General features: G+C 42.5%; 1 protein-coding gene across 10 annotated transcripts in view; it reads left to right on the top strand.

The window, feature by feature from the left end:
- Window positions 1–13,993, top strand: part of SLC4A7 (solute carrier family 4 member 7) — a 172,076-nt gene that overhangs the window by 62,690 nt on the left and 95,393 nt on the right. For all 10 annotated transcript variants that reach the window (XM_050938308.1, XM_050938307.1, XM_050938303.1 and 7 more), the window contains one exon: window positions 10,154–10,235. In XM_050938308.1, the coding sequence (XP_050794265.1) occupies window positions 10,181–10,235 (55 nt within the window). In that variant the 5' untranslated portion in view covers window positions 10,154–10,180. The remainder of the gene's footprint in view (window positions 1–10,153; window positions 10,236–13,993) is intronic.

Genomic DNA, 13,993 nt, shown 5'->3' with positions numbered 1-13,993 from the left:
CGCTTTGCCATTGACTTCAATGAGTTTGTATGATGAAGGGCATAGATAATTACTGTACTTGTCTCCATGCTTTTGTGGTGTTATACCCTTGTCGGTTTAGATCAGTATTACATTGGGCTAATTTGAATAGCAAACGTATCTCCATATGACCCTGTAGGTCTCTTTCAACAGTACTCTTTCCAGGCTTTTCCTTCCTGTTTGATCAATGCATTACATTGTTTTTTCCCCTAGATATATTACCGGGGTGCACTTTTTGACATTACGTTCACTAACAGTGCATAGTGCATCATGAAATGAAAGAAAAATGAAAAAATCCCCCCCCGCCCCCCAAAAAAATTTCCCCTGGGAAGTAGGGGAGGAAGGGGAGAGCCAACACATGACAGATAGCAATCACACTGTTAAATGTACCTCTATAATGTGCTTAGCTATCATATGGATGCGAGCAGTATGAGAACTTGAATGGAACAAGTTATTTAACTTTTTTTCTAAGTTGAATCTCTTTAACTATGGCATTTCTTATGTTAATATATGGCTGTTGTAATTTCCACAACTTTGCCCATTAGATGCTACTTTGCCTAAACCTCATGAAATCTTAATCTATGATTCCTTTTCTCTCTATCCTCCCCAAGACTATGCTGTCCAGACTAGTGTGTACAGAATACTGTACATCGAGAAATGCCCATTAAATTCCTCATTCTTCAGGATCCTATTCTGAATTGCCTTTTGTTTATAAACCCATGATGCATTTGCACCAGCCTGTCTTGCTGTTCTTTCTCTGTCTACTTCTTCTCCCTGCATAACTAGCACCGAGGGTGAAAGTGAGCTGGTAAAGGCTGGTACGGTGTACTGATAAGAACCTGTACCGGCCCGTATCCAGCCCCTTTTGCCTCCCCATTGGCAGCCCTGCTGGTAGGGTCCGTACCGGCAGGGCCGCTGATGGGGGTTGGGGGGCAGCAACGTTAAAGCGCAGTAACATTAAAGCGCTGCTGCGGCAAAGAAACCTGCAGCGCTTTAATGTCCATGCCCCTTTTGCCCTCGCTTGACCGCTGATGGGGCAAAGGGAGCAGCTGCCCCGGGCCCTTTAAATTGCCACGGAAGCCCTGGGCTGCGTGGGCCAGGTGGCCTGGAAGGGCTGGATGGGGATGCTGACCCTCCAGTCCTGCCCCTTCTGCCTGAGGCCCTGTCCCTTCCGGGGGCTGAAGCCAGCCCCATACTGGTAAGTGGTGTGAGTTACTTTGACCCCTGACTAGCATTACCTCTTTTCCCCTTTATACAATCTAACCATTGTTAATACGCATAGTTTTCCTATAGACTAACTGAGATAAATATACAAAAGGCTGTTTTACTTTCCCTCCCATTTTAAATCTCACTTGAAAACATTTTCTCCCTTGCATATACTTCATAATTTTTTCTCCCGCTGTTAATTAGCCTGTATTTCTTTTATTAGTCATAACTGTATACAGCATTTTGGAATGCTGTTAGTATGAAATATTCTATACAAAAACGTGTCCTGTCTGTGGTAGAAAGAGGTACAAGTTTACTTGTTATAGTTTTTGTTTGTGTGTGTACATACATACATACATATGTGTATATATGTATATATAATACAGTGTTTAACAAGAAATTCAGGTTCTTGTAAATGCTACAGTTGGTGTGCAGCTATGGAAACTTGGCATGACTAGCTTGGCTCTTATTTACAGGAAAGGAATTTGATGTTGAACAGTGGTTGCAAATTGAAATCTGATTTGGGTCAACTTGTAGGTTGGAAACAATTCTGAGATTCTAAAGAATCAGAATAAGATCCTGAAATAAATCAGATACAACCCAAAAACTAGGAACAACTTGCCTCTGAATCTCACTATATTCTCTAACTAAATCTGCAACCAAGCAGGTTGTGCGCTTATGTTAGAGGCAGAGTTAGCTTCTTGATTCAGTGGATGCGCTATACTAAACTGCAGAGGGGGCACTAGCCACCCACGGTAGCACCCTCTGCCCTGGCACAGCAACCCTAATTCCGGACTGGACGAGAGGGCTGGTGGGATAGGGGGAGGGAGAATTCACCTGATCTTAGTTTCTTGGGTATGTCTAACAGGGGACTTATCACATAGGTTTAAAAAGTGCTTGAAAACGTATTTCTTTAAAAGAAGGTGATTATACGATTTTCACTCACTTCTGTTCCTCATAATGTTCCAAAAATGAATGCTTAGATTACTTGACTGTTAAAAAAGGGCTTGATTTGCACTAAATGTCTAGAAAACACATTAATACATTGAAAGTCAAAGCATGTGACAAAGGTGGAGGCTACTGTTTTCTTAGGATGGTAGTGCACGACACATGTAGCATCATATATAACTCTGTGCCGGTGTCAGCATTGGTGGCACTGCTGGTGGCACTGTCGGCTTCCCTTTTGATTGCACCTATGGCCACGGTGGTGCTGACTGGTCAGAAGGAAGTCAGGGTTACAGGACCCAAAACACAAATTGTATACTCTGAGAACGAGGAACTATTTGAAGTTGTCTAACCCTAACAGATAGTTTTGACTTTCACCACAGTTTTGATCCTGGCATTTTCAGATAGCAGAATGCTGTCATATAAATGTAAGATATAAAACAAGATTAGGATTCCCTTTGAATGAGAGGGACGGCTCCTGGAGGAGGAATAGGAATGTCAGAAAAAGGCCGCACCTGTCCTCAGGCTAGGGCTCTGGCCATCCCAAACCACCTTCTGGCCCCAAACTGGCCTTTTTGAAGGTGCAGTCGAGGACGGTGCACCAGAACAAAACCTGAGGTCTACCCTGCCTTACCTTTCCTCTCGACTGTCCCCTTTCTACTGTGCATGGTCTCGTATCACTTCAGACCGCTGGGTGCTCCGCATGGTAGAGTGGGGATACTCCATCCAGTTTTGTGCCCTTCCACCCTTCCCCGTCCGTCTTCAGGGACCCCTCTCACGAGCAACTCATTATACAGGAGGTGCACTCACTCCTTTTACTAGGGACAGTGGAATAGGTTCCTCAGGAGCAGAAGGGCAAGGGTTTCTATTCTTGGTATTTCCTAATACCGAAAGCCAGGGACGGGCTCAGGCCCTTACTAGACCTGTGAGAACACAACAAATTCGTAAAGAAGCTCAAGTTCCACATGGTCTCTTTGGCCTCCATCATCGGATCCAGGAGACTGGTATGCTGTTCTCTACTTGAAGGATGCATCCTTCCACTTAGCAATAACCTTGTCCCACAGACAATACCTCAGGTTTGTGTTGAACAACACTCGTTCACAGTCCTCCCCTTTGGCTTGTCAGCAGCGCCTTGTGTTCTTACCAAGTGCATAGCAGTTGTGGCTGCATTCCTCCGCCTACAGCAGGTACAGGCGTTCCCATACCTCATCAAAGGCCGCTCCAGGTCTCAAGTGGAGGCACAAGTTGACTTCATAAGAGTGACGTTCGACGAATTGGGCCTTTTTCCGAACGAGGGGAAATCAACGCTGTCCTCTGTTCAGAAGATAGAGTTTATAGGGGCAGTACTGGACTCAACACAAGCCAGGGCATATCTCCCTCCAGTGGTGGCTCAACCCACAGATAGTATGTGCAGGGATCCCCTTTCTTGGACCTACCTTGCCAAAGAGATTTTCAGTCTGGTTGGCGCAGCACTGCTCATCCCTGACATGCACCTCCATACCACTTTACATTGGATTATCTCCTCCATCTCAGCAGCAGGGGCTGTCCATGTCATCAGTAAGAGTTCATTTGGCTGCCATCTCTTCCTTTCACCCAGGAGCAGAGGGCCACTCAATCTTTGCTAACCCCATGGTCAGTCACTTCCTTAAAGGTTTCGACAGACTATACCCTCAGGTCTGACAGCCGATCCCGTCTTGGGACCTCAATCTGGTCCTTTCCAGACTCATGGATCCACCCTTTGAACATTTGACAGTGTGCTCCCTGTTCTATCTCTCATACAAAGTAGCATTTCTGGTAGCGATAACCTCGGCCAGAAGGGTATTTGAGCTCAAGTCCCTGACATCAGAGCCCCCTTACACTCTGTTCTATAAGGACAGAGTTCAGCTCAGATCCTACCTAGCCTTCCTCCGGAAGGTTGTCACCCAGTTTCACATCAACCAGCACATCATCTTCTCAGTATTCCATCCTAAGCCTCAGTCGAGCGGCAGGGAGCAAAGGTTTCACTCATTGGATGTCCTCCGAGCGCTAGCCTTCTACATTGAATGAAGCTGTTCCGAGAGTCGGTCCAGTTATTCGTGGTGGACAGGATGAAAGGTCTTCCAGTCTCTTCTCAGCAAATTTAGTCATGGATCACATCCTGCATCCTGGAGTGCTACAACCTGGCGAAGGGGCCCACTCCTCCGATCACTGCGTGCTTCACCATCATGGAGAAGCCTTAGGAACTTAATACGTTTGGAAGGGCAGCCAAATATGCCCAGCACCTGCCATAGAGCTTCGTGATTCATTGAGTCGAAGGCCTTTGTCAAATCGATTGAAGGCCATGTACAGGTCCTTATTTTGCTCCCAAGACTTCTGGATTTGGCAGGCAACGAAGATCCTGTCGGTTGTCCGCGGGATGGTCTAAAACCACACTGAGATTCTGGCAATATTTCCTCAGCAAGGGGAAGTAACACTGCTCTACAGCCAAAATGCTTCTGAAATAAATGTAGTCCAGCTTTACTAATTCTGGGTCACTGAGAACGAAAATGATGCTTAAAATAGTTGATTGGCTCTAGTTTTCAAGTTATGCTATTGGGTCAGTATATACAACCCTTGACTTGGGAATGGTGGAGGATAAGTGAATTATAAAGGGAAGGGATCTCAATTTAAACCAGAAATGACTAAAATACATCTTTGACTGGATCTATGAATAAATCTGTGACTGGGTTTGGACAGTACTTGCTTTTTAGGCAAAACAATGAATGATGCAATCTGAAGCTGGTATTGTGTCATACATGATATGAATTGCATCCTGTTATTCCTAGAAGTCATGGATGATGCAATCATAACAAAGCTTACATCACTCTGCTGAACAAATTGCCCTATATCAGCTCTAGAAATCATAGTGTCAGTGCGCTCTTATTTGTCAGTGTTTGATTTTGCAAAGGGACACATTTCTGTTTAGCCAAAGTGAGCAGAGATGCCTTGTACTTGTGTGAACAGTGCAGATAACTTCTGCTATGTTTGTGGTGAAATGACTTTTGCATCACAAAAGCACAGTATAACCACTATGGTTAAGAAAGCCTATCACCTTTATTTTGGCTGCAAAATTGGAGATCAGGACAAGAGGTGGGCCCCACACATATGCTGGAACACTTGTGCAACAAATCTTGGCCAGTGGTTGAACAGGAAAAGGAAATCTATGCCTTTTGCAGTGCCAATGATTTGGAGAGAGCCAACAGATCATACCAGCAATTGTTACTTCTGCATGGTGCCTCCAGTTGGGAAAGGTGTGTCAAAGAAGAAAGTGGACTGTGCATTATCCAAACATTCCATCAGCTATACGCCCAGTGCCCCACGGAGAAGGACTGCTGGTTCCTGATGCACCAGAATCATTCTCACTTGAGTCAGATGAGGAAAAGGAAGAGGATGAAACTTCTGGTCCTGAACCATCAATGTCACAGGACACACATTTTCTCCCATCCTCCTCCTCTGAACCACACCTCCTCACACAAGGTGAACTGAATGACCTTGTCAGGGATTTGGAACTACCCAAGAGTAAGGCAGAGCTGTTGGGCTCCAGACTACAACAGTGGAATCTCCTGGCAGGCTATCAGGGCAAATGGAGCCCATCAATGCTTGCAGACTATTGCTGGACAGTGACAAGAGATGCTCCATGTAATGAATACAAGAGACAAGCCAAGAAGCGTCGAGTAGACACTGAATAGGGCTAAACTATGTACATAATAGTTTTTGCCTTTTGTTTCATAATAAATTTTATTATTTATTATAACCCTTTTGCTGATTTTTCAATTGTTACATAAACAGGACAGGTGAAATATCATGTAAAGCAACCATAAACACATGAAAAGACCTAGGTTTACAATTTATGATTAAAACTCTACTATCTACACAATATACATAAACATAAAATGTAAAAACTTAAATATCTTAAACAGTAGCCAATCAGTTGTTTTAATTGTCATATTTGAATTCAGCACATCAAAATACATAATAAATATCACATTTTATCTCTGAAGCAGACGACTTCTCAAAAATTGTAGACCAGTGTAATCAGTTTATGGGGATATGAGCAAGAATTTTCTGTGCTGTAGATAGCAAGGGAGTGCTTTGATAAGTTGGAATGTGGAAGTTATCTCCTTTCTTAAAGATTGTAACACTGTTGACATTTCTCAGTCTTCTGGAATCTTTTCATTATACCAGATATGAAGAAAGTTTGTGGAACTTCCTTAGCAGTTCTTCACCTCCAAACTTGTAGACTTCAGGTGGTATGCCATCTGGACCTGCTGCCTTGTTGTTCTTGGTTTGCGTATTTGGTAGTGGTGGGGTTCGGCAAGAGATTATCTATACCTCAACGACATGAAAGAGAGAATTGACTCTCGATTCAGGAGTAACTCAAAATGCTCCTTCCACCTGGCTTTGATGGCTTTGCTGCCCTTAAAATACATCAACCTCTCTTGGGCTCTGAGTGATGTGGGACCATGGACCATAAATGGCTTTTATTGTCTGAAAAAAGCTCCTTATGTCTTGTTTATCAGGATGAAGCTCAATCTCCTTGGTCTTTTCTCACCACTACTTACTTTTGATGTCATGGATTTTCCTTTAGGCTTCAGCCTTGAGTTGCTTGTATGACTTTTTTTTTTTTTTCTGCTCATGTAATACTTCATTTTGCCATATGCAATGAGCTTTTATTTTCTGGTTGAGCAGGCCCTGAATCTCAGCATAATTTTCATCAAACCAATCTTGGTAGTGGTGGGTGACCTAGCCAATGGACTCAGCATATGCTGAGAGTATGGCAGTCTTCAATCCTTTCCAGAAATTTTCATTATCATCGTCTGCTATAGGCATAGTGACAAACCTTTCTTGGAGACACTACTGAAGCTTCTCTCAAGTCACTATACCTTCAAGGGACTTGACACTGAATTTCTTTTGTACTGATTTTTGCCTGCCTTGAGGTGATCTAGAAATTCATGGTAGATCTAACAAGGTGATGGTCTGTCCAACAGTCATCGGTTCCAGGCATGGCATTTGTGATGCGGACATCCTTCTGATCTTGAGCCTAACAATAGCTTAGTTAAGAAGGCGCTAATGCGTGGAGCGAGTGTGTCTCCAGGTGGTCTTATACGTTTCACTTTGTCTGAAGAGGGTGTTCATGATGACCAGGCCATGCTCTACACATTTGCTCAGGAGGAGGATGCCACTGAAGTTGGCCTATCCTCCTACTTCTTTTCCAATAGTGCCATTCCAGAGATCTGATTCTAGTGTTAAAATCTCCGAGGAGAATGATCTTGTCCTCCTTGGGAGTGTTGGTCAGGACTCTGTCAAGATCCATATAGAATTGTTTCTTGACAGCATCAAATGTTGGGGCATGTGCACTGATGACAGCCGCAGACTGGTTGTTTCTGAGCTTTAGATGAAGAGTCACAAGACGTTCTTTGATTCCCACAGGAAATTCTGTAAGCTGACTGGCAAACTTATTCCTACTTGCAAAACGAATACTGTGAATGTGCCTGTCCTCTGCAGATTTTCCTTTACAGAAAAAGGTGTGGCTTCTCTCAGTTGACCTTCATGTGGGCACTTTGTCTCACTCAGGGCAGCAACGTCGATGTTATATCTTCCTAGTTCCCTGGCGATGATAGCAGTTCTTCTTTCCGGTTGTACATCATCTTTGATATCCATCAGGGTGCAAACATTACATGTAGCAAAAAGTCACTGTCTTTTATAGCTTCAACTGCAGGCAGAGTGATCTCACTGGACCAGGTAATCCACCCAGGAGGGAGTGAGACAGCCTAGGTTTAGGGCACCTTTTCTAGCCCTCTCCCCGTGCAGGGTGAGCAGAGATGATCCTAAAGAGGACTGCTCAGTCGTGATAGTAGCTGCCAAATTGCACCCCTGTCTCAGTCCAGGTGCCAGACGGCTATCTGACTATAGCCGCTTATGTGCAGATTTGTGGCTAGGGACTGCCAGATCCACTAATCCTGTCCCCATCACCACTAGTCTGTCTCCACAGGATTTGGAAGTTTGGAAAGAGATTTTCCATAGTAAAAGCTTGCATGCGATTTCTTTTAATGTGGGGAAGCTGGTGTGCCTACAAAGACCACACGATCATGACAAGCTGGAGGTCTAGGGTGCAGTGGCAGGGAAAGTCCAAGACGACTAGAGATCTCCAATTTTGCTGCAGCCTTCATCTGCTTTCATAGCCGTTGAGGTCTAAAGAACCTCTTCTGCCTGATGTGCTGTTGAGGACTTAAGGGATTGGACCGTGCTTTGTCTGGGACCTCTCCTCAGACCTGTTCATGCTGGGAGACCCTACCAGGAGTATGAAGCTCCCAAAAACATAACTGAGGATCATTGGAATATGCAAGCCTCTTCATCACAACAAGGTGACTATGCTGCATCAAGGCCCTCTTCAGGGACAATTTTAAGTTGTACAGATCAGTTGCAGAGAGACTTTTACTCTCAAATACTACTTGCTTGTGCTGGAGAAGCTTACATAGACTCTCTGTACAAAAGTATGCTGTTCAGAATATTTTTCTACAGTTTTTGGATTGAGTTTTAGTTCCTAAGTCTTTTAATAAACCAGCACAGGTTATCTTTTTAAATAAACTTCTTCCACTGTTAAACATAAATTGCTTCTTGTCAGTATCTTTTATCCTTAAACTTTAATGTTTATTTCTTGAGGAGGAGCAATCTAGAACCTTGGAAAAATCCAGGTATTCTGTGAATCTGAACACTTCCGATGTTTTTTCCCTCCTATATTGTCTGGAGAATTTAAACACTTTCTGAAATATGAAGTTTTTTGGCCTAGCATTTTATGAAGACTGTCTGCTATTTCTGGCTGTCAGCTCAACAAAATTGCAGTGCATTTATTTTGAGGCACTGTGACCTGGAAACATAAGCTTTTTGCCTTCAATTTTAAGGCCTTAACAGCCTATACCTCCTCTACTTCTCTTGTTCAACATCAAAAGGCTGCCTCCTGATTAGCCAGATGTCAGCTGCCATCGCTCACTTGTTAAAATTTCAAACGAGCACCTTTACATATTCTTCCCAGATGCCTGCCCTTCATGCTTGCACGAAGCTCCCCATAAACATCTGCAAAGGTACCTCATTATGTGTCTTCAAATTCCTCCTTAAAACTCTCCTGGGTTATGATGCCTACAGAAAACTTGACAATGGTTAGGCTGCTGATGTGCTGAGACCACTGCTTAACATGTTGATCACTACAACCTCATTGTTTCCTTGTAAACCACCCCCCCCCCCCCAATCTATCTCTATCTAACTCTTTTTGTCTTATAGTTAGACGGTAAGCTCTTTGTGCTAATGACTGTCGTCTTGTTTTGTGTTTGTGCAGCACCTAGTGCAATGGCCTTCTGGTCACTGAGGTGGAGCGCCTAGGAGCTACTATAATAGAAATACATCACCTGTGCTGCATCCTTAATCTATCCTGTTTAGTTTAATGTGGCATTAGCCAAAACTGGGCTCTAAAGTTTTTGTGCCATTGTCAGGACAGATGGATCCAGTTTTGTTTTGTCACAAGAAACGCACGCAGTCAAAAGATAAATTCATATGTACAAAAGGTATTCTGTAGTGTCGTCTTAAAGTGAAATATTTTGTAAGTTCTCCTTTACTGTTAGGTAACCTCAGTTGTTTTAATGATGCATAGGCTCATAGTGATATTTTTTTAAAGTGATATTTCTCACAAGCAGAATATTTTCCTTCAGTAGTAAAAGGATTTTTTCATAGAAAATGAAAAGATATTTCTACATAGAACTCCACTTCCTCTTCTTCCTCCTCCACAAGTTGGACTCTATTTTATTATTGTATCAGAAAATGGATGTATAACAACTTCCGCTGTCTTTATAAATTGTATGTATGAGTGTACTGTATAACCCATTCTTTAATGTGTTACGGTTGAAATGAGTTTTGGATTTCTGGATGGGTTATCGAAAGTGAAACAAATCCATATTGTGTTTTGTTTCTTTAGGGTCATGATGAAGAAGCTGTTGTGGATATGGGCAAAACTAGCTCTACTGTCAACACAAACTTTGAGAGAGAAGAACTAGAGAGTAAGTGGTTTTTAAAATCTTAATATAACTTTACAGCATGAGCGGTCTATTTCCCTTCAGCGCACTACATGGCTCTCATGAACATGCATGCATATGGAGAGTAATGATCGACTACACTATAAAATTCTAAAAACCATGCCATTAAGCTTAACTTTTTTCTATCCTTTTTCTTCATTCAGAACATTAGCACTAAGCAATTTTTTTTAAAGAAATCTTTCTTTACAACTGCCATAATATATATAGAGAAAACATTTCTGGAAATTGCCCCTTTTTGTTTAAGAAAACAGCCTTATTGTTGAAATCATTAAGTAGATTGAGTCCTCTAGGCCAGGGACCATGGATTGGGGGGTGGGGGGGGGTGTATCTGATCATAGTGGATAAGTAGGAAGCTTCCCTGGGTGAGTGCTGACAACTGCCTGCAGATTCTAAGCTTTGATTCTTTTTGAAAAAGTGAGCTTTTATCCCTTGTGGTTTGTAAATGTACCATTCAAGATATGAATAGGGTATAAACTGATGGAGTACTGCTTTCTGAAGACTTCAGACTATTTCAGTGCTGTTGCTGCTGCTCATACATTTAATTTGTGGCAGAACAAAAACTGCATGGAGTCTTGTTAGTTTTCCTTGTGTTTCAGAGTCCTGTGTGCAGAAGCAAAACCAACAAGGTTTGGGTCAGTTTCTTGCCATTGCTTGAAAAAGCTGTGTGCAGTATTAGAGGAGGATGTGGTTAGATCTGGTGTTTAAGATATTAAAGGTCTGAAAAAGGGAGTAAATAGCATGGTAATAAAAATGACAGATGCTGCCAATACAAATTAGGTAAAAAAAAAAAAAAAAAAGCAAACACTAGACAAACTACAAACAGACAGAAAATATCATGATTTAATTTAGAAGAAGGATAATCAAACAGATATTCAATAGTGAGGGAAAACTGGAAAACAGTAATAGTGAAGGAGACTTGGGGATAAAATGCAAGTTTTAAACACGCGTTTGGAATGTGATGTGGCAACTAAAGAGGTCATTTTAATTTAGATCTGGATATAAGATCACTCTTCCTTTTTATCTTCCCTGTAACAGGGTTCATGACCTGCCTCTCTTCCTAGGGCCTGCTTGCTCTTCCCAATAAGGCTCAGAGAGGCTTCAGAGTAGTGCAACACCTGTGTCTCACTTACTTAAGGTTGTCCCACCATCAATGTCCATCAATATACAAGCTTTACAGGCAGACTCAGCCTTCAGCTCGGAGGCCTCCAGCTCCGTCCCTAACTGACTTCTACTTGGCTGCCCCCTGCCTTCTGGCTCCCTCCCAGCCTTTATAGCCCTTGGTTTGTCAGGCCACCAGGTGTTGTCAATCCTCAGGCCAGTATCAGGCCTTTTCCGTCAGCCCCAATCTGCTTTCCTTGATTGGAGCTGACCAGTTGGGCTAATTCAGTGCTTCTGCAACAGCACCCTGCTACACTCCCATTCTGGGGTTTTCCTATCTCCACCACCTACCAGAGATGAGGAAAGATGAGTGACTAAAGTGTAGAGGGCTTGGGTGATTGGATTCTGTTTTCACCTCTGCCACAGACTTTCTGCCTATGTAACCTTTAGAAAATTGTGTAACATCTGACTTTTTCTTCATTGCAAAATGGGAATAATACTTGCCCATCTCATAAGGCATTATGAGGCTTAATAAATATTTGCAGGGTGCTTTGAGATCCTTATAGAAGTGAAAGTAGTAGTGGGGCACCTCTTGTTACTACTTCACTGCCTCATGCAGAACTGCTAGAGTAGCTGACTTGCCACCACCCTTCGTAGAGGAAACAGATTTCAAGTTGCTCTTCCCCTTTCCTCCATGATGGGCTTAGTTGGCAAAAAAAATTAAATGGGGGCAGAGTTAAGGCCAATGTGAAGCAAGACTTCTATCCTTCTATCTAGGGATAGTAATGCTCAGTGACCACAGCAATGCTGTGGGAGGCCAAAGACAAAAGGGCTGAGCAGGGATAAAGCAGTCCCCCTCACAACACTGAGTATAGTCCTGCCTCTTGGAGCAGATTTTCCTTCTTGTGGGGGAGGTGACGGGAGTGAAGCAAATTTTGAAAACTGCACAATCACAGGGATTACCTTTTTTAAAAAAAAAAACAAAAGAGAGCTTTAAACATATTGTCAGGTGTAAGTAAATGGCAGCTGATTGAATCTTCACATCTAGATGGAGTTATTCTGAATCGCAATATACATGACTAGGTTTCTTTTTTTCCCCCCACATTACTTACTTTATTTGCTTTCAGATGTTTATTTTAAAAGATGCAATGGGGAGAGAAGCTACATGTGTTTTGCTTTGACATTGAAAAATCTTCAAGAGGGTTTTCTTCTGAGAAGCAGTTTTCTTAATGTGGGAGAGGAGAAAATATCTGTAAATAGCTACTAGTATGACCTGTTCAGTGCACAATTTACAGAAGGCCTGCTTTCTGCAAGTGTAAAAACTCAGCAGCAAGAGTTTCTTTAGATGCCAGTTGTTTTTACTTTAAACTCAGGTGAACCTGCAGACACTGATCAACTACAGTGGAGAAAGGAGATGAGTAAATTCCTATAGTTTAATGTGGTAAAATATTAAATGGGCATCAGTGGAATTGTCAGTGGTATATGGTCAACACCCTTACAAAATATTGGGTATTAAATCTTTTTCCTTACTTTGTCTTGCTGGAGACTTTTTTTTTCTGTAGCTATAAGTACTATCCTTAATGCAAGTACAGAACATCCCGTAAATGTTTTAAAATCTGTAACTATTTTTGTGTTCTTCCTGTGCCAACTATTTTTCCTGCTTACTGAGGGGCCAAGTATGGAGTTCTAGGAATTTGGAACGTCTCCAGAAAAGTGTTAATTCACTTGCTGTATTATAGCCTTCATCTCTCTCTCTCTTTTCTGTCAACAAGCATCAAGTGCTCATGTGTACACAGATTACTGCTAGTGCGCTCTAAGACACCTTTCATCTTGATATTTAAGCACTGAAGGAGGCCTGAACATACTGAAGTCTGTGGGGCTGATACTTACTCTGTGGTGTCAGCACAGTCTTCTACAATGTAGGTTACTCAGTGCTCTTGGTACCACAGATTTGTATGCAACTTGATATTAGTTTTGTTACTCTGTGACAAGATGCTCCTGGAGAGAGAGAGCAATAGAAAGTGAGGTCTTGGGTGGAGTGGGGAAGCAGATAGGGATGGGTTGTATACGCTGGCTGAGAAAAGATGGCAATGTGGTTTGAAGTGATAGCAATACTCAGGGTAGAAAGTTTTTATGCATTCTATCACAGTTTATGCATTCTGTAACATTGTACTAATATTTTAAAGAATCTCCACTGGTACAATTCACCAATGGTAGCAATTGTGTAAACACCAGTGCTTACACAGGGCACAAACATTTTATCACAGTGTCCTCTAGATCTGCTCAGACTGGGGTTAAATCACATAATGGCAAAAACAAAAGCCAAGTCTTATCTTTACAAGATTTTTGAGACCAATACAATATCTACTTACATACCTAGCACAGTAATGCCCTGCTCCTGACTGGTGCTGTTGTTATGCACTACCTCAATAAAATAACAGATTTTTTTTTTTTGAGTAGTGTCCACTGTAGGGGTGTGTGCGCCCTCACACTGCCGATTGGAGAATTTCAATATCAGTCTGTTCCTCCCATGCCTCCTGCCTGCCATGAGGCTGGCCAGTGTGCTTGGGCATTTCCTCCTCAGTTCCTTCACAACCACCCCTGTTTAGAGAGTGAGCTTAGAG

The sequence above is a fragment of the Gopherus flavomarginatus genome, chromosome 2 (genome assembly GCF_025201925.1).
Source record: "Gopherus flavomarginatus isolate rGopFla2 chromosome 2, rGopFla2.mat.asm, whole genome shotgun sequence".
In the NCBI taxonomy this organism is placed as follows: Eukaryota; Metazoa; Chordata; order Testudines; family Testudinidae; genus Gopherus; species Gopherus flavomarginatus.
The sequence above is the reverse complement of the archived record's forward strand: the minus strand, read 5'-3'. Positions and strand labels throughout refer to the sequence as shown.